This window comes from Hipposideros armiger, unplaced genomic scaffold (assembly GCF_001890085.2).
Source record: "Hipposideros armiger isolate ML-2016 unplaced genomic scaffold, ASM189008v1 scaffold_8, whole genome shotgun sequence".
In the NCBI taxonomy this organism is placed as follows: Eukaryota; Metazoa; Chordata; class Mammalia; order Chiroptera; family Hipposideridae; genus Hipposideros; species Hipposideros armiger.
The window spans coordinates 1840030-1865511 of NW_017731358.1; the positions used below are offsets into that span (position 1 = coordinate 1840030).

Sequence of the window (25482 nt, forward strand, 5' to 3'; positions counted from 1 at the left end):
ATATATTAGATATCTAGCAATGTGCTGGACAAGAGCAAATAAAAGGTTTCCCTAAAATTGTATCTCTTGTTATCATTTCTATCACAACTAAACAAACTACCCTGCCACAATGTATTCCAAGATCGTCTCTTGGTATCCAAAACACTTGGCCAATGGAACAAGCCGGGTAGCAAGAAATTAAAATCCACAGACAGGCAATTGTCATATTACTATATTTTATTACAATGTTTAGTGTACCTATTTAAAGGGAAAAATGTAAACAAAATAAAAGTCTAGGGGAAAAGGGCACTTTGCTTTAATTTTCAATTTAAAGTTATTCTTACTTAAACAATCCATTTATACCATTATATGTCTCAGATTTTAAAGAGCTTTACTGCTGAGTTTCAGACAAAACACATGAACAGAAAAGGTGACACCAAAAGAGTTAAGCAGAGAAAGTGATATTAAAAAGTAGAATGTAAAATCTACCTTTGCTAGGCTACAACTGAACATTGACAGATAACCTTCTCCAAAGGAAAATCTAACTTGAATCATAAAGGTTCATTGTTTTTATTGTCCAATACCATGTCAATTAGAAATTCATGACTTGATGAAAACAGTTTTACTCAGTTATATTCGACTACCTAAATTCCCACTGAGCATGGTATTTTCCATGTCTTACTCCCGAGATAACTATCTACACTTCCTGAAATGAGAAATGAGTTTGCCTATGATTGAAGTTTCAAGAAATAGTTTGTAGAAAACATCAAAGGAATCAGTTGTTAAAGGTCTTACCTTTTCTTCACTGTACAGCAGCTATTTCTACAAATAAAGAGTATGTGGATACTTTCTAAGAACTCAAAATGAGAAAACCAAAAACACAGGTCTGTGTTCATGAACATATAAATACATATATGAATACAAACCCCCCCCCCAAGCGTGTTTAAACAGGTAAGAATACCTCAACATTCTAAATTCAAGAAGCAGAGATAAACACTGTTTTGTGTTATTACTAGCTAACATGTTTTAGATAGAATACTACACCTGCAGTTCAGAAGTGCTTTGATTGGATCTCGTTTAAAAAAGACATTCAAAATAATAAAAACCTTCTTCTAACAGCAAAGAATTCTCCCACTTTTTATTTATTTTGACATACTGATATTTCCATAAACTTGTAAGGAGAAGATAAGCTGTTCAATAAAAGCCATTTCATATATACAATATATAGAAATGATTTAAAAAGTCTGTTCATATAATGGATTCTTTCTGTACTAACAAAAAATTAAGATACAAATAATTGACTAGAAATGAAACTATCACTAAACCAAGGTACACAGGAACTGCATTGCCTGCGTTTCAGGAAAAAAATCTCAATCTTACTGTATTAGAAGAATAAAGTACATTTGTCATAGTATACATTATCATATTCCCTTAAAGCAGGGATTAAAGATTTTAAATCAAAAAGTGTTCAGGATTACTTCTGTTTATACATTCAGGAACTATCATCATATCACTGGTTACACACAATTCTCTCATCATGCAAAAAAACCTCAGTTGTTTCCTAAGTTTTAATTAAGTCAAACAATAAACTAATAGCAATTTAATTAGCAAGCTATAAATCAGAGAGGAGTAGAAATTCTGCAGTTGAATTGTTTTTCCTGTCTATAGTACTACTGCTATTCAATCTATTTTTTCCATGTAGTAGAAGAAAAAATGGGGATTGACAGTCAAAATAAGATTTTCATTGTTGCAGCAAATGAAAGAATATGTGAGATAAGGAAGAGTTCCTAATGTCATGATAATCTTTATAATCCTCTAATAAAGGTAAAGGATTGTGTGCGTATCATATGTGAAAAGGAGTAAGAAACAAAGGCAGGTGGTTAAGATAGGTATATAAAGGGAATGCTGAGGCTATATTAAAATTATATTTATTAAAAAAACTGATCTGAAGTCTGCCCATAGAGCATACAAAAAAAAAAAAAAAAAGCAGACATTAGTGCAAATTTAACCTGATAATTTGTGAAAAAAGCTAGTTCTGGTGAGAAAAAGTTCAATCCTTTCCTTGTAAACATAATGAAACTCAAAAAGAATTTTAAAGGTAGTAGGCCAGAAAATGGCAATAGTGACTCTTATAATCCTTTTTCAATTACACAGACAAACCAAGTTGAAGATGTGTTAAAATACTTTTCAGACTGAATATTTATCCCTATATAATCTTTTGTTCCAATTGGATTTTGATTAAAAAAAAATTTATAAGAGTTATCACATCAAGATGTGAAGAAAATAAATTAGATCCTTTTCCCATCCCCAAGATAGTTTAACCTCTAAAGCATAAAAAGCTATATATCTTATACAAACTAACCAGTGTTCTTACAAAAGTAATGCAGTTTTGGACTGATAGTATGCTGTATTTGTGGTGAAGTACTAGGCATGAGAATATATGTATCAATTAGGCATTTTCAGTCTAATTAGTCTCTAAAGTTATTTAATTCTTGGCAACATATAACTGGTATGCATTTTGGTACTTAAGTCATGAATTGTAGAGAACAAGAAGCGGTATAGTATAGTAACAGAGTTTGTATCTGACAATTACAGTGTTGAACAAATCTCTTCTATGAACTCTGTGATTTATTTTGCAGTTGGTCACTTGTAGTAGATCCTGCAAAGATAAAAGAAAGTCAACATAATTTTGTTTGCTGTGTATTGCAAACCTTGGAACTACCTGAGCTAAAGTTCTCTTCCACTGCCATGAATGACAAACAAATATAAGGATCTAAAAAACAATAAGGTATATTTCATGTAGGCAGATTAGTCTGATACTAAGAATGTGCATACTCCCTAAATATTCTAAAGAGCAGAACAGGAAAATCTACTTGATGACAGGACAAATAGGTTTCCCACTGAACATTTCTGTGACTAAATCACAGGCGGATAGCTGAGTTTACTACAATTCAAATAATCCAAAGCTATAGAAAGATTTGTATTTATGATATCAAAATTATAAAATATTTCCTCACAGTCTAAACATGCCAATTTTCTTTTTATAAAAACAGTAATAAAATAAGTGGCAACAGACAGGGGTTGGGAGTGAGGGAAAAGAATGAGAATCCTGAAAAAGTAATGGGTTCCACAGAACCTGGAGTTTTTAACAGCTGGTAAGATTTTTTAAGGAATTAAAATGGGTAGAGGATAAATAAGGAACTTTTTCCCCTATGTCTTATGTAGTCTTTTCTATCCTTGTGGACTTTATGAAGCTAAGTACAATATACTTCTATGTAGGGAATACTTCATCTCCACTGAAGAGAAATCAGGCACTGAGCTAACACAAATTTTTAATCATTATCTTTAAACAAAAAAATATATTTATGTACTAAATGTGTGAAATCTAATGTTACAAGTAGAGATATCAAAAGGCCAGAGCTATTTTTTAGAAGCTGTGGCTTAAAAAAGAAATCCCTTTAACCTTGGGCACAGTGGTGCTGCTACAAATTTCCAGTGGCAAATGAAGGGCATTCCCAGTGCTTGTCCAGAGTCACTAAGAATTGATATTGAAAGTCAGAGTAGAAATTGATTAAGACTTACTACAATCAAAGAAACATTTACTTTGAATACATCAAAATAAATCACCAAGATGTAGGTAAATGGGAAACAAACACCAATTAGAAGATACGTCAACTAAAAATGGATAATAAATTTTAAAAGAGGAAAATAGAGACCTATAACAATAATTATTCAAAATAAATTTTGTTCAAGTTAAATATAAGCTAAATAGACTATGGTGAATAAAATGGAAATGAAATGATGTATAAAACAAATTGTATGAAAGGCTAAAGCCTAATATGGAATAATAAAAAATACTGTAATCCTGACATTATAAGAAGACAGTCATTAGCTTCTATCATGAAATCACTTATATTTCATACAGTCTCACCAAAACAATAATATAATAGTTATTTATTTTCCTAAGACTTAGTTAGCCATCTAAGGCACAACAAATAAAGTAAGTTACATCTCCATTGAAAAGCATCAGTTTGCAAGTACAAAGAGTAGATAAATGGGCACAAAATCTGCATTGGTGGTACAGAAGATTCACCTTCACTGAATACCAAAACCATAGTTGATTAAAAATAAATAAGTAAAATCTGTTTTCTATGACTGATCAACAGTTTGGTGGGCTGCAGGGGTGGGTTGTCTGAGACTTAAAAAACAAAACAAAAACAAAAATAAGCCAAATAACTTGTCAATCCAACAGTCAAAAGAATCAACATTGGAAAGATATGATTAACTTTGTACCTGAAAGGATGTTAAAACAAATCTTCCATATTAAAAACGTGTTTTTTTTTAAAGTTTCAACCTTAATTTAGATTATGACAGATAAAACAGAATCCAAACATTAAAAACAAAATACAGCTTAATATAAAGACAAACATCACTGCTTGAAGCCAAGTAAACCAAAAAAACACACACAAAAAACAGCCATATAACATATATGGTTTTAAATCAATTCTGGGCATAAAAACCGTATTATTTGAAACTGGCCACAGGGGTTGAAATTTTAGCAACTTCTGGCATAATTAATCGCAGCAAAATGTTCTGAGATTCTTCAAAAGTTTAAAGCAAAACAAAGTACATTATTTAGGCACAAAGGATCACAAGATTCTCAATGATATTTCTGAAACATCTAACCTTGATTTGATTCTTCTGTATTCATGCTTTCTCCAGCTGCCGTATCTGACATTTCTTCATCTTCCTCCTCATCATCATTTAGGTCTTTTGAAATTAATTGCCTTGCTAATTTAATATTTAGTCCTTCATTGTAGTGAAGCTTCCGTTTCATCTCAAACTGTCGCTTTTTTTCTATAAGATACAAAAAATAGGTTTGGGAAGTCTTTAGCTCAAGGACTGGCAAACTACAGCCTGGGTCTGCTGGTAAATAAAGTATTATTGGAACACATATTGGAGCTCATCTGTTTTTGTAATGCTTAAGGTTGCTTTTGTGCTTACTGGCAAAGTAGAATAATTGTAACAGAGACCATATGGCCCACAAAACCTAAAGTATTTACTATCTGGTCCTTCACAGAAAAAGTTTGTTAACCTCTGTTTTAGATGGTTCAAGTACATCTTAATTGGATTATAGGAATAAAGCCATTAGTAGTTATATTTGTGAAGAAAACTTCAAGGCATAGAAAAAAATTTCCAGAAAAAGTTGAATGGGGAAAAAAAAAAGCAAGCTATAACACACACACATATATAGAAAGTCAGAGTACAAATTGATGAGTATTATATACAAATTTGATATACAAAGACGTGTGTATGTGCATGCATACAAACACACAGAGAAATTAAGACTCCACAATTAAGAGTGGTTAATTCTTGGTCAAGGAACTATGGGGTAATTTTAATATTTTCAAGTTTTCTATTTTTATAATTAAGAAAAAATTCCTTTAAAAAATTCTTATGATTCATTAAGAAATTGCTATGATTTAAAACATTGCTGGCTAAAAACATAACCTCATTCCCAAAGTAATTTTAAGAAAAACCTGTTATAAGGAATACTGAAGTGATTCTAGACTATTCTTTCATTTATAGTCCTTACCATAGAAACATTAAACGAGCAGCAAATCAACACAGTTGTTCATATTTTATTAACAGCATTTTAAAGATCAACTATTTATGAAGAAATAATTCTAAGATTTTAAAAAACAAAAAAGGGGGGGCTGATATAAAATTGTCACTTGTTTATTTTGTCAAACAGGAACATTAAAATTCATTCACCATAGTTTTATTATGGTATTCATAAAAATATTTTAATGCCAAAAAGGCATAGAGAAATAGAAATCTCTCAGAATAAGGCTATTGAAAGTACTTTCTCAATGTCCTCTAATTCCCGCTAAATTATTATCATTATCTATACTTAAACTTATGTTTTAAAAACTGGCATGTACAGTTCACCTCACTACTCACCACTTTTCAGAAAAGTTCTGAGACCAACATCCATTTCAGCATCCCATAAGCATTTGTTTGAGAATACCAAGATGGCCAGGCATCTTTCTCCTTCTTTACATATAAAAGTACTTTTCTGATTTGTTTTACTCTTTGAGAGTACCATATTGTAGAAAGAAGTGAATTTTTTTTAAAAAGAGACCAATAAAAAGACCAAATCCTCATGATTAAAATTTTAGTTATGCCTTTCAAGTATACAGATGATATACAAGCCAATTATTAAAACAACAAAACAATGGTTCTAATTGCCTCCAATATGAGATAAATTTACTAAAATGGTTAACACTTTTTCTCATTACAAAGTAACACAAGTCCATGGTAGAAACGTAAAATCACTCTTAATTTCCTCACTCAGAAATTACCATTAATATTTTCACTCTAGATTTTACCCTAAAAATTTTCACAACAAATCATATATTGTTTTATATGTTGTTCTTTTCACTTACTATACAATTAGGATGACCATAAGTCCCAGTATTTTCCAGGAAGTCTGTTTATTATGCCTATTGTCTGATGGAACTATAATAGTGACCCTTTCTTTCAACTTAAAACAATCCAGAGTTTAGACAATAAAATATATAACACAGTAAAATTCTATGTACGTAACAGATTTATAATTTTAAAATGGTTACAAAGTATCGAGTTATAATTTAATCTTCTATTCTTGACCAAAAATTTCTAAATTCCCCTTTTTATTTTCAATGTTTTTATGATGTAATACGCATACATTTTGTGCATTTGTTCTATTATTTTCTCATTATTAACTAGTGGTTTTTCAAACTGTGCCTCATGACTCTTTAGTGAGTAGTCACAACCAGCATTTTAAAAAAGTGAAATAAAACAGAATAAACTGAAACATATCACATACAATAAAAGTGAGTACTCTTGTGTAATTTTTATATTTGTAATTTTATATACAAGTCTACATGTATATTGAGTGGGACATGGTCAAAAGTGTTTTAAAAACACTGGAATTAAACCCTGGGAAACTGAATTGCTAGATCAAAGGATGTCATTTCAAAAAAAGTTTTTGGCTCATTTATTGCCATACTGCACTACATAAAAGCCAACTCACTTGTCATGCCCACCAATAGTGTGTGAGTCACCTATTTCTCCATTCACACCAAAAAAGAAATTGTCATTCTTTTAAATCTTTGTTGATCTGAAAGGAAAGAAAGCTACCATATGATACTGTTTTAATTTGCAGTTTCTTATTCCTAAGAGTTGATATTATGGTATTTCTCTTTTGTGAATTATATTTATAGTCCAAAAAATTATTTCTTTTTAATTCTAAGAGATACTGAACTTGGTTTTGCTTGTTACAGTATAGTTTTGGAACTCAAAATTTATTATATAATTTAAAAACATGCAATATATTCATTTCTTAAAAAGCTGCTAATACAAGTGGTCTCAATCTTCTTTGAATATTTATATTCCTTTTATTTATAATCTTTATATTCTAGAACATAGTGCAAATAGTACAAGAACATTGTTTCAGGCCCAGCTCTAATAATAATCACTTAACCATGTGGACTAGACAAGTAAATTGTCCTTTTTATATTTTCTTTTACTATTTTACAAATGATATAATGGAGAATATACCAATTATTTTAAGTTATCAACAGTTAATATTTACTGAGCACTTACAATATGCCAAGAATCAGTGCTAAGTGCTTTAAATTCTTTATCTAATCTAATACGCACCAATGACTCTAAATATTTTTATAGCTCCCAATTTAGAAATGGGGAAACCAAGGCTCAGAGAAATTAAACAAATTAGACAAGTGACATACTTGGGGTTCAAACTTAGATCTGTCTGACTATATAGCCAATATCTTAATTGTTATGCTATCAGTTATAGGATAATTTTTTCTAAAAATTTCTGTCAATAAACAAGGATTTTCAGACATGTAATTTGTTTAAAAGCAATAAACATCTATACATAAGCATCAGTAATTCTACTAGTGGGAACTGAGCTTGTGAAATTTTAACTAGTCAATGGTTCCCCCTGCTGGCTAATTCATGGAATTACAATTTTAGAAAAACCCCTTAATGAAAATTGTCAGTATAGGTTAATAATAAATTAATTCCCTGTTATCAATAGATCATGTTTTTACAGAAAAATGAAGAAACAAGCTCTAGACAGAATTTCAATTTGAAACTCTTTGCAAGGGACTTTTGGGGGTATACTCCAGTAAAATAAGTCAGGAAGTCATTTGGGTTGAAGAGATACAATGTAATTTGAGACTGCTATATGTAAAATATCTCTCTTGTACAACAGTTAGGCTCAGACCATCACAGTTTCATTGAATAAGCTGTATTCTGAAGATGATAGGAAGGAACAGCAAATTATACCTTAGCAGCTAGATATGACAAAGATTCTAACGGTTAACTAGCAAATATTCGGAATCCTAGTTTCTGAAGAAGTTTCTGAACTTCTTTACAGTATAGGTAGTCCCCACAGTTCAAAGCTTCAAGTACACAACTACTCTTTTCTTTCTTTTTCTGTGAGGATGTGTGTGTTTTTCTTGCATTCCCCCCCCCCCTCATATATTGGCTTGGTTTTTCCTTTTAAAAATAGTTGAAAATAAACTATATAAACAATTTTTAACTCCTAAGAATATTTTATATTCACATGGTTCAAAAAGGATAAAAAGCAACAAGGTGAAATGTCTTCCTTCTCTCCTTACCTCCACAGATAACCACTGTTGCTTGTAAAAACAAACCATGAGCAGATAGCAATGCCTTGACTGTCTATGTGCTGTAAGGGCTACACGAGCCTCTTCCATCCTTCTTGTGAGGCTATCTTCACTCCTTTCCTATGACACAACTGTTTTTTGCTTGATGGAACCTAATAAAAATTTTCACACTATGTCTGACTATCTTGGTTCATTTGTTACATTTTACCACTGTCTTAAAACAGAAAAGGCACAAGGAAATGGGAAATTAGCTTTTATTTCTATCCACTTTAAAACTATCCAAACACTCAATGACTTTGAAAGCATTAATTTAATAAATATGAGTATCCACTCTATAACAGGTTCTAAAAAAAGGTACAAAGACAGAAACACGAATAATTACTTTAAAGATGGTAATATTTGCCCAAATTCTTGAACTCAGGGGGAGAAAAGCTGTTATACAATAAACCCACACAAGTAGAATCTGAATTTTAAAATGTTGCTCCCTAATCTCCCACCAACCATTACCCAAAAAGGAAAACCATTTGATAATCTTCCAAATAATGGATTCATTTTAGCAAAAATTATTAGCATAATGCTGAAAGTGGAAAAGAAACTACCTTGTTCTTCAGGTGAGAGGTCACTGTCCTCATCTTCACTGCTTTCTTCTTCATGAACCCGATACTTTGGCTCTGAGCCTTCAGCAGCAGCTAATCTAAACAACAATCATTTATAAAGAAATCAACACTGTAATATTTTTCTATTAGTTAGGTAACTTCAACTTTTGAGTCTCATAAAAATCTTTAAAGATTATTAATATACTAGTTATCACCTGGCAAAAAAAATAAAAAGCAAGAGAGTGGGCACAGGTGTAGAAATTAATAAACAACAAGAAAACTGGAGGGTGACAAATCAACAAGAGCACAGGAATGGAGTTTTTTTGTTTAGGAATTCATTTAGTTTTGCCTTTCTCACTTCCATTTTCAAAACCCAGGAGGCAGGATATTAAAAAACAAAACAAAACAAAAAAACCCACAAGGAACTGACACAGAGAATCTGCATACTAGGTTCTGATATTTTAATCTTTCTGCCACCTGCATACCTTGATTTTAACCTACAAACAAGACTATAAAAGTTGTTATGAAAAATCCAGAAAACTTTGCACATGCTTTTTATTTACACTTGTAAAAATAAAGTAAAATGCCTTTAACTCTGCACAATTAAAAACAGCATAAGTGAAAATGCTTTAGAGTCATCAGTACTTACTTCTTAGCTAACATGTCTGGGGTTAGGGCTTCATTGGCTTCTGAATCACTCAATGCATCTTCATCATCACCTACCATACTAGAATGATAAGCAGATTATAATTATTTAATACCTGAACTATAATTTTTCAAGCAGAGAAACAAGGTAAACATAATTCTATTGACTTAGTTAAAATATCAACGTGTTAGGTTGTCGGTAAAGTCATGACGCATGTTTGCACCAGATGGCACTAGTTCATTTTTGGAAGTACTAGAGTCATTCTCAGCTATGTTATTGCTATATCATTTGACAGCTGACAGTTCTAGCTTCATTCTAAACAAAAACTGAGCAATTTGGTTGAGTTTTGGAGATTTTACAACAAGTTGAAGATGAAAGACCAAACTGCACTTTTGCCATATTTTACTGTTTTACTTCCATAAAGGGAAGAATGCGTGTCAAGCTTGTGAAAAGTTGCATCAAGTTTATGGTGACAATGCTCTACAAGAACGTCAGTGCAAATGATGGTTCACGAAATTCCATGCTGGTGATTTTGATCTCAATGACGCTCCTTGATTAGGGAGGCCCAATGAGGTTGATGGCGACAAAATAAAGGCATTGATTGAGTCAAACCCATGTTCCACAACATGAGAGACTGCAGAAACGTTGAACATCCATCATTCAAGCGTTCATGACGACCTGAAGAAGCTGGGATACGTAAGCAAGCTCGATATTTGGGTTCCATAAGAACTCAAAGAAGTTCATTTGATGGCATGTATAAACATCTGCAATATGTTCATTAAACGTGAGGAAAACAATCCTTTTTTTGAAGCGACTTATAACTGGTGATCAGAAGTGGATTGTTCACAACAATGTGGTGTGCAAACGGTCTTGGTCCTGACGTGATGATTCACCTCAAACAACATCGAAAGCAGACATTCATCAGAGGAAAGTTATGCTCTCAGTGTGGTGGGATTTTAAAGGTGTCGTGTTTTTCCAGCTCCTACCAAGGAACCAAACAATCAATTCGAATATGTACTATGGGCAATTGGATAGTTTGAATGAATCCATCATCCAGAAACGTCCAGAGCTTGTTAATTGTAAAGGAGTTGTGTTCCATCGCGACAATGCGAGACCACACACAAGTTTGATCACCCGTCAAAAATTATTGGAACTTGGATGAGATGTGTTGCCACACCCACCACACTCGCCTGACCTTGCGCCATCAGACTTCCACTTGTTCCACTCTCTTCAAAATTCTTTGCATGATGTAACATTTAATTCAGATGAGGCTATAAATCAGCACCTTGTTCAGTTTTTCGCAAATAAAGACAGGTCCTTTTAGGATCAAGGAATTATGAAGCTCAGTGAAAGATGGCAAAAGGTTATCGAACAAAAGGGGCAAAATATCACTGACTGATCTTTGTCCTTTATATAAATAAATGACCTTTGAAAAACATAGACAAAATACATCATGACTTTTCCGACAACCCAATATTTAAAGCTCTGTTGTTGTCTTTGAAATTTAATTTTAGTTTTTATTCAATGCAAATATTTAAAAGTATAGTACCAATCAAAAAAAGCCTTCAACTGATTTTTAAAAATTACACTACTGTGACCATGAAGATAAATATCGAAAGCTTGAATCATCTGAAAAAATAAAAATACCTGTATGTACTTTGATTATTCCACTGGTTGAAGGAAACAAATAATGCAAAAAAAAAAATAACCCTGTTGTCTGGTTTTAGAATATGTATTGGTACATCATCCTCAAGGTGGAGACAAATGATCTATGCAGACATAAGGTTAGGTAAAAATAACAAAATTGGATCCTAAAGACCTAATTGAGGAAGTTTAAAAGCTATTTAGCTTTCCTAATCTACCCCCTAATGAAAAATTTGCTCATTTAATTGTGAAAACAGACATCTTTAATTCTCAAGGCACTGGTTTATACCGTTCTTGATTAAAGGGACAAGTTAAATAAGTACTATAGTTTAGATAATGCTCTTTTTATACAAGGGAAGTTGACATAAACTAATTTACATTATTGTATATAATTAAGCAGAGTAGGGTAAAATAATCTATCAATTTGTACAATTGTTCTATAGAAAATTCTAGGTTATATTATAAAATTTACAGATGAATTATATGTGTCTGTGTGCATTTATGTATATAAAAGCAATAACTTTTTGTTATACTAGTGTGAGATGCTTAGGTAGTATAACATGATCTTTCTATAAAAAGTATCTTCTTCTGTTAAATAAAACTCTTAAAAAAAAAAAAGCCATGAAAGAAACTGGTAAAACTGAGCACTGAATTGATAAAAGCCTAGCATATATATCTATACATACATATAGCCTCAATCACTTAGGGACCAAATAACTTTAGAGACTCTCAAAAGAAGAATAGGTAAGGCAAAGAGAGAAACAAAGCAACATCAAATATCTGCCATTTATTATATTTTAAATATAAAATCTAAAAATAATGGCTACAGCTACTTTTTTGAATCATGTTTCATCTTAACTTTTAAGGTAGGTTATCTCCAACCAACAAAAATAAGTAAGGGCTGTCTACTACCTTTATTGAAAAGGAAGAAAGCCCTGATTTTGGCTTCTGGTATAATAAAAGTTTTAAGATGCTTTAAAGTATATGCATGCAATTAGGAGAAAAACAAGGATACAAACTTTTTGTAAATGATATGTCTATTTCTTCCCTCAAGTTTATTAATATTGGAATGTTAGTATCTGGACCTATTTCATTATTTCTTTCTACCCTTGCCACAATATTCAAGTTTATTCTTGTTTTTACTAATATCAAGTTATCTCAACGTATCTTCTTCCAAAGTTTTCATCCACTGATTTAAAACAGAATTTCTTAACTCTATTTTAACAATAACTTCTGTATTTACGAGTACGAAGTCTTACTTCAATGACAAAATACTTCAGTTCTGGAAATCTTTATTTTTTTCAATACAAGTGATGGTGTGATCTGAATTGGGTATTTCTAGTTTTTTTACAACTCCATCTTTTCATAATGCTTATTGGTGCATTATTTTTGTCTTTATACGAATCACTGCCATACACTATTATTTTAAAATCCATTTAAAAATTCTGGAAGACTCAAATTGTCAACATTCACAATGCAATTATCTGAACTACAATATTATCTAAGTTCAAAAACAAGGACATCAAACAGTAGTAATGACTAATTGTCTTCCAATGGGTTTAAAAAGTTACTATCGGTGAAGTTATCCTTTTCTACAAAGAGAATGAATAACCCTGATTTCTACTTAGGAAGCAAACAAGCCCAATCCTCATCTTCCTTTTTACAAATAGGTTATTTTAAGGAAGGCAAGAGTCACTAGCCTGTGTGCACCATTAGCAGCTAGAGACCACTGAAGTGCAGCAAATAAACATTTACTACTACAATTATAATGTACAAAATGAATCCCATAATTTTAAAGTTCCATATTACTTATATCATTACACAAAAATAGGCAGTTGGGTAATTAATTAGTTCTCCAGTAACAAATATAAAAACAAACACAAATTCAAATTAGCCATTCTCCAGAAGTTCATGTCAAATGCAAGATGTAAACACGTCTTAAAAGGAATGATGTCTACAAAACATTACCTATGGTAAGGAGTGCTCGGTTCATCTATTTTCATTAAACCATAGTCTTTGTCTGCTGGGTGATATGTCGCCAGGATGTTCATTTCATCCCACTTCTGGGATTTTTTACTAAAATTAAAAAGAATTTTTCTTCAGTGCAGTAAAAGATTAAAAATGTGCACATTTAAAATTCACAAACATCCACATCACACATTTCAATTTCTATTTGACTGCTAACTTCTATTTTTACATCTTTCTTGAAATAAAAACTGACTGGGGGGTGGGGGGATGGGGGGTGGCCAGGTGGCTCAGTTGGTTAGAGCGCGAGCTCTAACAGGGTTGCTGGTTCGATTCCCACATGGGCCAGTGAGCTGCGCCCTCTCCAACTAAGTTGAAGACAATGACTTGAGCTGAGCTGCCAGGGGGCAGCCGGATGGCTCAGTTGGTTAGAGCATGTCCTCTTAACAAGAAGGGTGCTGGTTCAACTCCCATATGGGATGGTGGGCTGCGCCCCCCACACTGCCAATGGTGACTGGACTTGGAGCTGAGCTGCACCCTCCACAACTAAGATTGAAGGACAACAATTTGACTTGGAGCTGATGGGTCCTGGGAAAAACACTGTGTTCCCCAATAGTTAAAAAAAAAAAATGAGCCAAACTGAAATATAAGGCAAGAAAATAATTTTTTTTTAAAATGGCTTAGTGTAAAAGCCATAACTAATTATAATAAAATATCAGTAAATATTTTAGAAAATAGTACCCACATATTAAAAAAACACATTATTCAGAATTTTCGCCAGGCATTCAAAATAGTATTACATTATGATATGCTTAGTCTTCATATGGTCTACAGAATAACAGCAAAAATTGAAATTTATACATCGTTTGATGTCAGTAGTTAAGACTTTTTTATCTACTATATATTAGTTAACACTTTGATAAAAACGTAACAGGACTATTTCCTTGGCCTAAATTTTTCAGCGATATCCATAACAATCAAGAGAATCAGAACATAAAAACTATAGGGAAAACCTCATTAAATTCATATACCACTAAATATTTAGGTTACTAAAAAGTAAAATTACAGCTCAGCGTTTTTTTAAATCTAGAAAAGTAAGGGTTTGCCAAGAAATGGTATAGAGCAGTGCCCCCTTATCTGTGGAGGATACATTCCAAGACCCCCAGTGGATGCCCGAAACTGGATAATACTGAACCCTATATATATACAAAGTCTGATCAAACAATATGGTGAATGTTTAAAAAAAAATTATTAAAGTCAGACACAGTGCCATTAATTCTCCTCAAAATACCCTCCCTCCCCCCCTGCCGTTTCAAACACACTTTTCCCATTGTTCTTGCCACTTTCTGAAGCAGTTCTGCAAATCCTTTTTCATCAGTGTCTTTAGTTGCTCTGTCCTGGCTGCCTTGGTGTCCTGAATCATTTTGACTTTGGGGAAGAGCCAGAAATCACGTGCCAGATCTGGTGAATAAGGTGGACGAGGGAACACCATAATGTTTTTATTTGACAGAAACTGTCGTATACCAGAAGCATACCAGAAGCGATGTGAGACACAGAGCGTAGTCATGGTGGAGGATGATATACGCACACTTTAAAAACCTTCTCTTAACTGTAGCTCACACCCTACTGACTGCACCAAACAAGTTGAAACTTGTCACACACTGTTACTAAGGTTTGCCATGCTGCTTCCCATACTGAAGATCTCTGCTTTTCTGTTGGATGGCACTTGGCAGCAGTGTTCACCGTATATTTTGATCACAACAGAAAGGCTCCATGTCACACATCACTCTGGTATGGCAATTTCTGCCAAATAAAAACATTACAGTGTGTCCTCATCCACCTTAATCACCAGATCTGGCACTGTGTGACTTCTGGTTCTTCCTCCAAGTCAAAATGACCATAAAAGTTACATGTTTTCAATCAATTCAGGACATCAAGGCAGCCACGATCACACAACTAAAGACACTCACAAAAGAAGACTTCTAGAACTGTTTCAGAAAGTGGCAAGAACGATGGGATAAATGTGTTCCAAGCGAGGGGAAGTATTTTGAGGGGGATTAATGGCAACATGTCTTTTACTGTAATAAACTTAAAAAAATTTAAACATTCATTGTATTTTTTAATCATATCTCATGCTGTTTTTTCCTATACATACATACCTATGATAAATTTTAATTTATAATTAGGCACAGTAGGAGATTAACAATAAAATAGAACAATTATACAGCATACTGTGATAAAAGTTATGTGAATGTGGTCTCTCTCAAAATATCTTATTGCACTCACCTTATGATATGAGGTGAAGTGAATGGCATAGACATTGTGAAACAGCATTAGGCTACTATATAAGGATTACTTGAACAAAAGCACTGTGATACTGACAGTCAATCTGATAACCAAAGGGCTACTAAGTAACTAATGGGCAGGTAGTATACACACTGTAGATACATTAGACAAAAAGATGATTCACACCATGATTTCATCAACTACTCAGAATGCTGTGCAACTTAAAACTTATGAATTGTTTATTTCTGGAATTTTTCGTTCAATGTTTTTGGACTGTGGGTAACTAAAACTGTGGAAAGTGAAATCATAAATAAGAGGGGACTACTGTACTCAGATCATATGGGATAAATCTACTTAAGAGAAATAGAAATGCTTTAGAAGTGCTTTATGAACATACATTAATATCCATTCAACAAAATATTTATACAACTACTAAGGTGCTCAATAATTAAATACCTTAATTACAAATCCTTATCTACTCATTAAAAAGGATATCAAAGACCTCTCTGCCAGGCAGCTTCCTTTCAAGCCTTCCTTTGTTTTATTAAGAGGCAAAGGCTGGCCCAGATATATACTCCACAGGTGACTACAATTCCCACTCCCTACCCCCACCCCCCAAATAGTCAGGAGTTGCCTACTGTCTCTTCACCATGAAATAGTAAAAATCTTAAAAGCTTACAATAAGCACAAAATTAAGATATATAGGTCATAAACACAGAAACAAGATTTCTTCTTTAAAGAACTGCTTTTTTATTCATTCAGCATCGAACTCACTTGAATTTTCAACCAATCATATTTAAATACTGCTAGTATTAAAAAAAATATTTTTGATTGAAATAGACTAGGTAAATAGAACTTGCTTTATAATATTTATTTCTTTAGATGCCTAATTTCTGACTTACCTACCATAGTAATAGTTGGTCTTGTGGCAGGAAAAAAACAACAAAAATTTAACTGGGAGACAGATGTTTAAGATTCATGTTCCAATTACCCTTCACTAGTGCTGTGACTAGGCAAGTCCAACAAACATCCTCTCTTGGCCCACATTTACTCTACATTGAAATTATAATAAAATAAAGATTTAAGAACAGTCTTTCTTACGATACAGAATTGTTGAGAAAATCAACTCAAATACTGTCCATGAAACCAAATTATAAAAGCACCATGCAAATATAAGGAGTTTTTATGATTTTAAAATCTAAAGTTTTGGGTTAAAAATCCTAAAACTAGGTATCACTTAGCACACTGTAGAGAATGGTTTGAGATAAGGCACTTGGAAAAGATTTAAATTGCTTTTGTACTGAATGTTTTCTACCTTTGCCCTGCAAGACTTAAAATTTAAATGATTTTGAAATATTTAATATCTGCTTCAGAATGAGTTTTTCTAAAAAGCATCAGTTTTCTATTTGACTAAATCTACCGTTTCAGACATTTTATTTTGCTAAATAGTTCTATTATCTACAAATTTCTGTAAATTTAGAAAGCAAATGATTAGATCTGTTCATGGTCATATTCTATATAAGATTCACAGTGAAAAGACATACACTGCTAAAGATTTAGATAGCAGAAAAGATCAAGAAGCTTCTAATTAGAAGGATAATGAAAGAAATATATTCAAGTTTTAAGATAAATTAATTTTGTGAAGACAGCAATTAATAAAAGTGAGGCCCATGATCTGGTAACTAAATGTTCCCTCCTGATATACAATACCTCTGAAATGACAGCCAGTTAAGTCCCAGTCAGAAACAGAAAAGCACAGATAAAAGTTTCATAAAACCTATATTAATGGACAGCCCAATTAAGATTTCCTGTTAAAGATACTGTAAAAGAAAACTAGCATATCTCTATTTGTATAAAGTTCAAAAACAGGCAAAATGAAAATGTGTAGGGATGCATACTTAAAATGATTTCCCAGTTTGTTTGCCACAGAAGTCAGGATAATGGTTATGTTACAGGGAGGAGGGAGGAGACTGATAGGAAAGGGCAGGAGACATTTCTGAGGTAAATAGAAACATTCCTTTTCTTCACCAGGATAGTGGTTACAGAGGTGTTTGCTTTATAATAATTTTTCTTTTTTTTTTAAGATTTTATTGGGGAATTGGGGGAGGGGAACAGCATTGGGGAATCGGGGAAGGGAAACAGACAAGTTGCTGTCCTTTTGTTCTTCAGTCTAGCTGTGGAGGACTTTGCTTCACTGGCCCATGTTGGTATTGTGATCATTGTGTTCTTCCCGGCTAAGGCAGATCAATCACCAGCCATTGGACAGCCCGCTCATGCTGGCTGCCAGCCACTCTTGGTAGCTCTCGGCAGCTCACTGCAGCAGAGGCTGCAGCCTATGCCATCATCGGCGACTCACGGCAGCCCAGCTCCAGGTTTAGCTGTTGTTCACCATCTTGGCTGTAGAGGGCACAGTGTCACTGGGCCTCATGTGGGATTCGAACTGGGGCCCTGCTGCTCAGAGCTGGCGTCCCAAGCCAACTCAACCAACATGTCACTCGGTCGGCCCTATAATAATTTCTTAAGCTGTGAAATTATATTTAATTTTCTGTATGTGTATCACATTACAATAAATATTTTAAAAATAAACACATATTAATGACCTTGTTGGGTGCTTCCTAACCTCAAAGTAAAACAAGTTATTTCCCAAATGATGTTAACAAAATTGAATTAAAAATAACAATTTCTCATCATTACTGCTTAGGATAGAATAAAGAAGATGGACCTTTGGAATTTAAAAGGTTATCTCTAATGGGGGGAGTGGAGAAACCCAAATACCTTGTAAATCTGTTTTGTGAGCTAATGATAAAAGAAAAAGAACTGTAGGATACAAGCAGAAATGCCATTTTCTTAAAATTAAGGATAAAATTTAAAAATCACAATCCCGGCACCCAAACCCATTAACAACTTTGATGTCTGCATATTCTTTCTACTCTGTATAATATAGACGAAAAATATATAAGCTATCAGTATATATAAAAATACACATAGTATGTGTATATAAAACAATACAAACAGTATTTATAAAAAATACATATACTGATAGCTTTCATATCAGTATATGTATTTTATCATAAGCTGCTTGCATTTTCTAGTCCTTACCTTTCCATAACTACAAAATATTCAATAATAAACTACTCACCTTGAATCCAAGGTTTTACTATTTAAAATAAAGCAGAAATGAACATATTTGTGCATATTCTATTCAATGATGTTTTTAGGATAATTTGCTAGGAGAGGCATATCTGGGTTAAAATTTATCAAGAGCTTTATAGTTCACTTCATGTTGTTATATAGATTTTTTTAAAAAGGACTATTTGTAATGTCCCCAATAATTACCAAAATTTTGCCAGGATTGGGTATTTGTGTGTGTGTGTGTGTGTGTGTGTGTGTGTGTGTGTGTGTGTGTGTTTTCCACCTGAACAGGTAGGTATAAATTGGTATTTAAAAGCTGCTGTGTGTTTCTTTGCTTATTACCTAATAAATAATATGAAAAAAATACTTTTCTTGTATGAATTATGTTTACATCCTTTGTCTATCTATTGAAAACTTCTTATAAGTTTATAAGAGGTTTAATCCACATTACATGTAACCCAAAATTATATATAAGGTATAAACCACATTATATATAACATTATATATAACCCAAGTTTTTCCCAATTTGTTTGCCATTTACTTTCCACCATAAACAGAATTAAAGTTTTATTTGTTCAAAGCTTCACTACTTCAACACAATACTAAGAGAAAAGGAAATCCTTAGAATTATTCAGATCCAAAGAATTTAACAATATTTTACAAAAACACAAATTTAAATAAGGACATAACACAATAGGTTCCAAAGAATGCTAGAATTCTTAGGTGGAAAGTAGTGAAGTAGAGGAAACTCAGCAGAGTACACTGGATATGGAAATTGGCATCTCTAAAGTTTTGGTAGAATTAACATTAGTTGCGGAGTAACAAAACCCAAGGAGAGAACTTGAGTTTAACCCCAACACTATCAGGAACTGTTCCTGTGACCTTCGGGTCATTATCTCCACTTAGAAAAAAAAACAGGGCCACCACCACTTATACTGCAGATCTGTTGCGAGGGTGAAAGTACCTGTTGGTTTCAGGTTCCTCCCTCACTCTTGGATGACTGGTTTTCCTGCAGCCTAAATCTGGTCCAGAGAGTCACCGCTTCTCACTTTCACTCTGATAGTTCATATGATGCCATCTCAAAGACCTACTCATACTTCTTGTTGCCTGTAATTTGCTCACCTGATAGTTTTAGCCACGCTGGAGTGGAAAGCAGGGTTTTGCTTCAAGATGTCCAACTTTAATTGTGCATTTCAAGAAATGGTTCTCTCTTTAAATGAAGATTTAACTTAAGTAGGTTGACAAAGTACAAGTTTTGAAGCTTGACACATTTACACAAAAGCAATTAGTAAACAAAACATCACTTTTGGAAAATTTTACTCAGTAAACCTTTGACTATATGCCATATCCCTTTAGAGGCAGAAAAAGGCAAAGTTGAAGAATGCTTATATAAAATTATTTTAAAGGAAATTAATTCAAGCACAATTTTTTCACACAGAATTTGCCTACGTTACCTAAGACTACTACAGAATTTGAACACAGTGATTCCAAAGCATATTGTGTAATACATTGAGATATGGGAAAAATTAGACTTTTATATTTATTTCCTAGAATACGACTAACATTTGAGGGGAAGGTACTGGTTTAAATACTTTACATTTACTAACTTATTTAATACTTAAACTAGGATATAATGAATAACTCACTGGAAGTCACAGAACTAATAAGCAGACAGGACCTGAACCCAGGCAATCTGGTCCCTGATTAATCACTAGCCTCGACACTTCTCATATGATAGCTTTAGTAACATTTAATATATTTTCAACAATTCCACAAGCACATTTTTCTCATTTTAGTATCTCTGAAAACAACATATCTTAAAATGGATGGCATCTTGTAACTGGCAGTATTTTTCTTTCTTTCTTGGTGGTACATAAAATCATGGTACAGCTAAAAATCAATGGTGTCTTGTTTTTGATGAAATGCACATACTAACTCACTAGATCTGTTACATTAGACTTTCACAACTTATGTACTATATTCAAGGTATTCTGAAAGAATAGAAATTCCCCCATCATAGGCGATAACAGTGGAGTTCTATTTGAACACTGTTTTGCAATGTACTGAGATTTATCCATACCTAATTATGTGGATTTATAGATTCTATCAATTTTTAATGGTACCTGACAAATGGTACCTGAAGAAATCACTCATCGAAGATAATAGTACAAATACAAAGTATAAAGGGAACAATAAAAAAATAGCAGCACAGATACATAAAAAAAAGATGGTCTGACAAGAACCGTATAAAAAAATTCTAAAGACTATATGAAATATGGCATTATATGAACCTCACTTTAAGTGTGTATTTAGCCGTAAGATAGTATCTCATATACACACACACACACACACACACACACATATATATATATACACACATATATAAACAAACACATTCGAATTTTTTCCTACTAAAAAGATGCACAATCAAAAAGTTCAGAGACCACTGGAATAAGACAACTCAACTTCTGGCCTTAAAAAAAAGTCCCCTGGTAACATCTCCTTTTGCTAAATAAAATGTTATGTTAAATGACATCTTCTCACAACTGATGGTTTGGGGAAGAAGTGGTATATGCAGAAAAACGAAACTACCACTGCATTTTACATGATAAAGACACTAATAAATGGTATGGTTATTCGCAGATTCTGAACTTACAAATAACCTTACTTGCTAAAATTTACCTGTAACTCCAAAATCAATGCTCAGAGGCACCTTCTGTCTCTCAAAGACATGCCTAGAGCAGGGAAAAATTTGAGTTTCCTGAGGCACCTTCCCAGCTGAGGTTAAAGAAGGAGATGCTTTACCTTCTAGTTTCAGCTCTGACTGTAAATAAATGTCCTATTTGCAGTCTATTTAGTACCATGTAATTGCTTTTATGTGCTTTTTGTTGGTGAATTCACTGTTTAAAATGGCTCCCGAGTGTAGTGCTGAAGTACTGTCTGGTGTTCCTAAATGCAAGAAGGTTGGGATGTGCCTTATGGAGAAACTATGTGTTAGATAAACTTCATTTAGGTATGAGTGACAGTGCTGCTGCTGGCCATGTGTTCAATGTGAATGAATCAACAATATATAAAACCAGATACCTTTAAACAGAAATATTAATTTTACAAAGGTTATATACTGATTGGTTAATGAAAATGTGGCCAAAGGCTTGCAGGAACCTAACTCTGCATTTCCCCTAGGAACAATGATTTAGTATTCACTAACTCAGTGTTTGTGGTGACTTTATAGACTATAACTACCGAGAATAACCAGAACTGCCTTAGATTCCTGGACATTTTTATATTAATATGAGATTCTTTTGCTTTATACTCTGTTCCAACACTTAAAGTTAGACCATTACACTACACTTATTAGTTTCTGAATTTTAAGTGCATTGTAACTGAAAGAACTATTTATTTTCATTCCTTTTATATGAAAGGAGAAATATTGGTTGTACTTAAATTAAACATTACAAAGTTTGTTCCACACATGTTTAACTGTACTTTTATTGTTTTTGTTCAAAGAGGCTCTCATAAAGTCACTAATGCTGTTTGCATGAGCTGTGACATAAATACATACCAACAATGTATATTGTATAGTTGACCTTTTGAACAATGCTAATGCTGGGGAGCCAACTCCCCCAAAACAACAGCTTACCATGAACAGAAAGAAGCCTTACCAATAATATAAACAATCAACCCGTATTTTGTGTTATGTATTACATACTGTATTCTTACAGTAAACTAGAGGAAAAAATGTTAAGAAAATCATATGAAAATATATGTACAGTATTTATTGAAAAAAAACCCCACACAGTTCAAACCCATGTTGTTCAAGGGTCAACTGTATTATCAACAGAATTACTTTCTTTACTTTAGTCATATAACACTGATCATAAAAAGCCCATCCCCTTTACTACATAAATCAATTAATTAGGGCTTGGTAGTTCCCTTTAAAGGCAGGACTATAATCCTCTAACCAGACAAGTCAATCAAAGTTACCCATCTTGCAAAGGGCCCCTTGTGAAATCTCCTTTGCTAACAGCTGCTACATAAGGAGAAACCCTGTGTAGGTGAATCGGTCTAGCATAGTGGCTTTCGAGGCAGAAAAACGTGGAGATAAATGCCAGACAATTATAGGGAGAGAGGCCAAACCTATATAGGGTAGGGCCTCTGGATTTTACCACAAAGTTGAGAATAAGTAGAAGGAAGCAGTGGAAAGTAGAAGAAAGTTATAAACCACTTGGTAGATGACCAAAAAGCAGCTCACACTAGAGAATAGCTAAATAACATAAATGCCAGTGAGAACCATACCTCTGCTGAATACCCTGAAACTGCATAATAGTCTTATACAGTTTGTTTTGTTTTTAAATTATGTTGGTCTTCCTCTTACAGCTAGCTATGTTCTGGTGATATTGTTTTCTCAATCCTGTGACCTACAACCACTGACCATCCCCCATTCCCATTTGAAGCAGCTTATCCCAAATAAAGAATGGAAAACTGTTAGAGAATGTAAGAGTCAAAGCATCAGAAAGAGTGGGAGGGGGGAACTGCTAGATAAACTAAGGTCCTTTGCAACCCCAAGGTCATGAGTCTAAGCTGTGATCCTACTTATGTTTTCTTCAAGGTAACACAAATCCCCATAAATTTACCATCACCAAGTAGTAGCTCCTTTTATAGTCTTAAAATGATCCTTTAAACAGGTGTGCCCTAGTTCCAATATTCTAAGTTTTGCTGAACATCCTCATTTTAGCTCTATGATTTTAGATTGCAATGATAATTTTTCTTAAGCCTTATTTCCAGAATGCAGAGTCCTTATAGTTTTAGTATCTTATACCAAGCCCTCCAGCACTGCTAACCCAGGGGCATATTTTACACTATATATACTGTATTGCAACTTTTTTTCATTAAGCATTGCACCTTAGATATCTTTCTCTGTGCATAAACACCTTCTTTTTTAAAGGCTGGTATGTTGTTCCATTATACAAATGTACCTTAATTAATATTTCACAAGTCTTATTAATGGGCCTTGGATTGTTTCAAATTATTTACTATTACACACAATGCTCTGGGTCAACATCTTTTTACATGAATACCTGCGCATATGCTGCAGCAACTAAATTATCACTGGATCATTTTCAGTTGCTACTTTCTGAACTGTTCTGAGCTTAAATGTATCTTACAAGAAGAGCAAAGACCAGAAAGCACTTAAAGGCTCCTTGCAGATGCAAAAATAGTTAGCAATAAGTAGCTCTCATTAAATATAGATCAAAGGCCCGGAAACTTTTGGTTCCTCTTAGGTGCAGATATGACAAACCAGGACCTAAGAAAGACAGTGAGTGTGGCATGATGCTTTTGATAATGTTCACGTATAAAGGAATGACCGTGGAAAAAAGACAATTAAAAGAATGGAGAAATTTTCTCATTTTTGGAGGGGTCTCTTAGCTTGAGACTAGAATTCCCAAGCCAAGGGTTCCCAAGTCAAGAAAATAATTATTGCAGAATTTTAGATACCTCGGATACGAGCTTAAGAAATAATAAAAGCTAACAGGTGAAGCCTTGAAACTTCAATTTGATTCTTTAATGTTTCCAATCTCCGAAAACTGAAAGGTCACGATGTATGTTTTAAAAATTATATATGCGTACAGATTTAAAAAAGAGAGAGAAAACACTTCATAGCTCCTGCCTTCTTTAAAATCACTCCACTCCTCAGCCTGGCCGGAGGAAGGAGACCCGAGCGGCGCCAGAGCCAAATCCACGCAACCGCCTTGCCCGCCAGCCCGCGCTCGGGGTCCGGGTAGGTAACGGAGGCGCAGGGAGGGCAAGGCCGCTCGGGCCGGGATGGAGGGGCTTCCCAGGCCGACCCGGGAGAAGAGCGGCCATCCCTCGAGACGCTCACCTCAGTTCTTCGTCGACACTCCTGCCGGGCTGTTCGGCCGAGGCCACCACAGAGGAAGTCGTAGAGTTCTTGTTCTTCAGGATCCCCTTGATGGGCCGATGAGAGGCCGTCGAGGCCGCCATTGCCCGACGCTCCGGCGGTCGACTCAGTGTCGCTGCTTGGCGTCGGGTCCAGGAAAGAAAGGGCTGGGTGCGAGCAGAGACTCGCCAGGCAACCGCCGAGCCCGCTTGGGGCTAAAGCAGCCGCACCTGCTGTCGCAAAGACCGCTACCGGCGTCGTTGTCACAACACAACGATCCCGACGCTCTGGCGTCTGGCCGACGGCGCGCGACTGGCGACGCGCCCGGGCCACTGGTACTTTATCCGCGGCCCGCGGAGAGAAACCGGCCTAGCGCCCCAGCGCCGGAGCGACGCCGACGCCAAAGCCAAGCGGGCCCGTCCTCTCGCGATATCTAGAGCGGGGGCGGGGCGAGGGCGGGGCGAGGACAATGCCTACCTTCTCGCCCCGCCCCCTCCCGGCCCTCTCGGTGTGGTCGCCCCTAGCCTGGGTTCGGGCGCAGGCAACCTGGCAGATGTTTTAGAGAACGTTCAGAGAGATTCCTGGCTTGCCTCTGTACAGAGTTGTACATCTGTGCAAGCACTTTGCCCCCCC

General features: G+C 34.4%; 1 protein-coding gene across 1 annotated transcript; it reads right to left on the bottom strand.

Moving 5' to 3' along the window:
* Positions 1 to 198: 198 nt before the first annotated feature.
* PPP1R2 (protein phosphatase 1 regulatory inhibitor subunit 2) lies at positions 199 to 25264 on the bottom strand. Its single transcript, XM_019651403.1, has 6 exons — positions 24832 to 25264; positions 13536 to 13643; positions 9927 to 10004; positions 9281 to 9375; positions 4666 to 4836; positions 199 to 2638 (listed from the first exon to the last, which is right to left on the bottom strand). Exons 1-6 carry the CDS (start codon positions 24951 to 24953, stop codon positions 2592 to 2594), a joined length of 621 nt encoding a protein of 206 aa, XP_019506948.1. The 5' UTR covers positions 24954 to 25264; the 3' UTR covers positions 199 to 2591.
* Between the last annotated feature and the right edge of the window lie 218 nt (positions 25265 to 25482).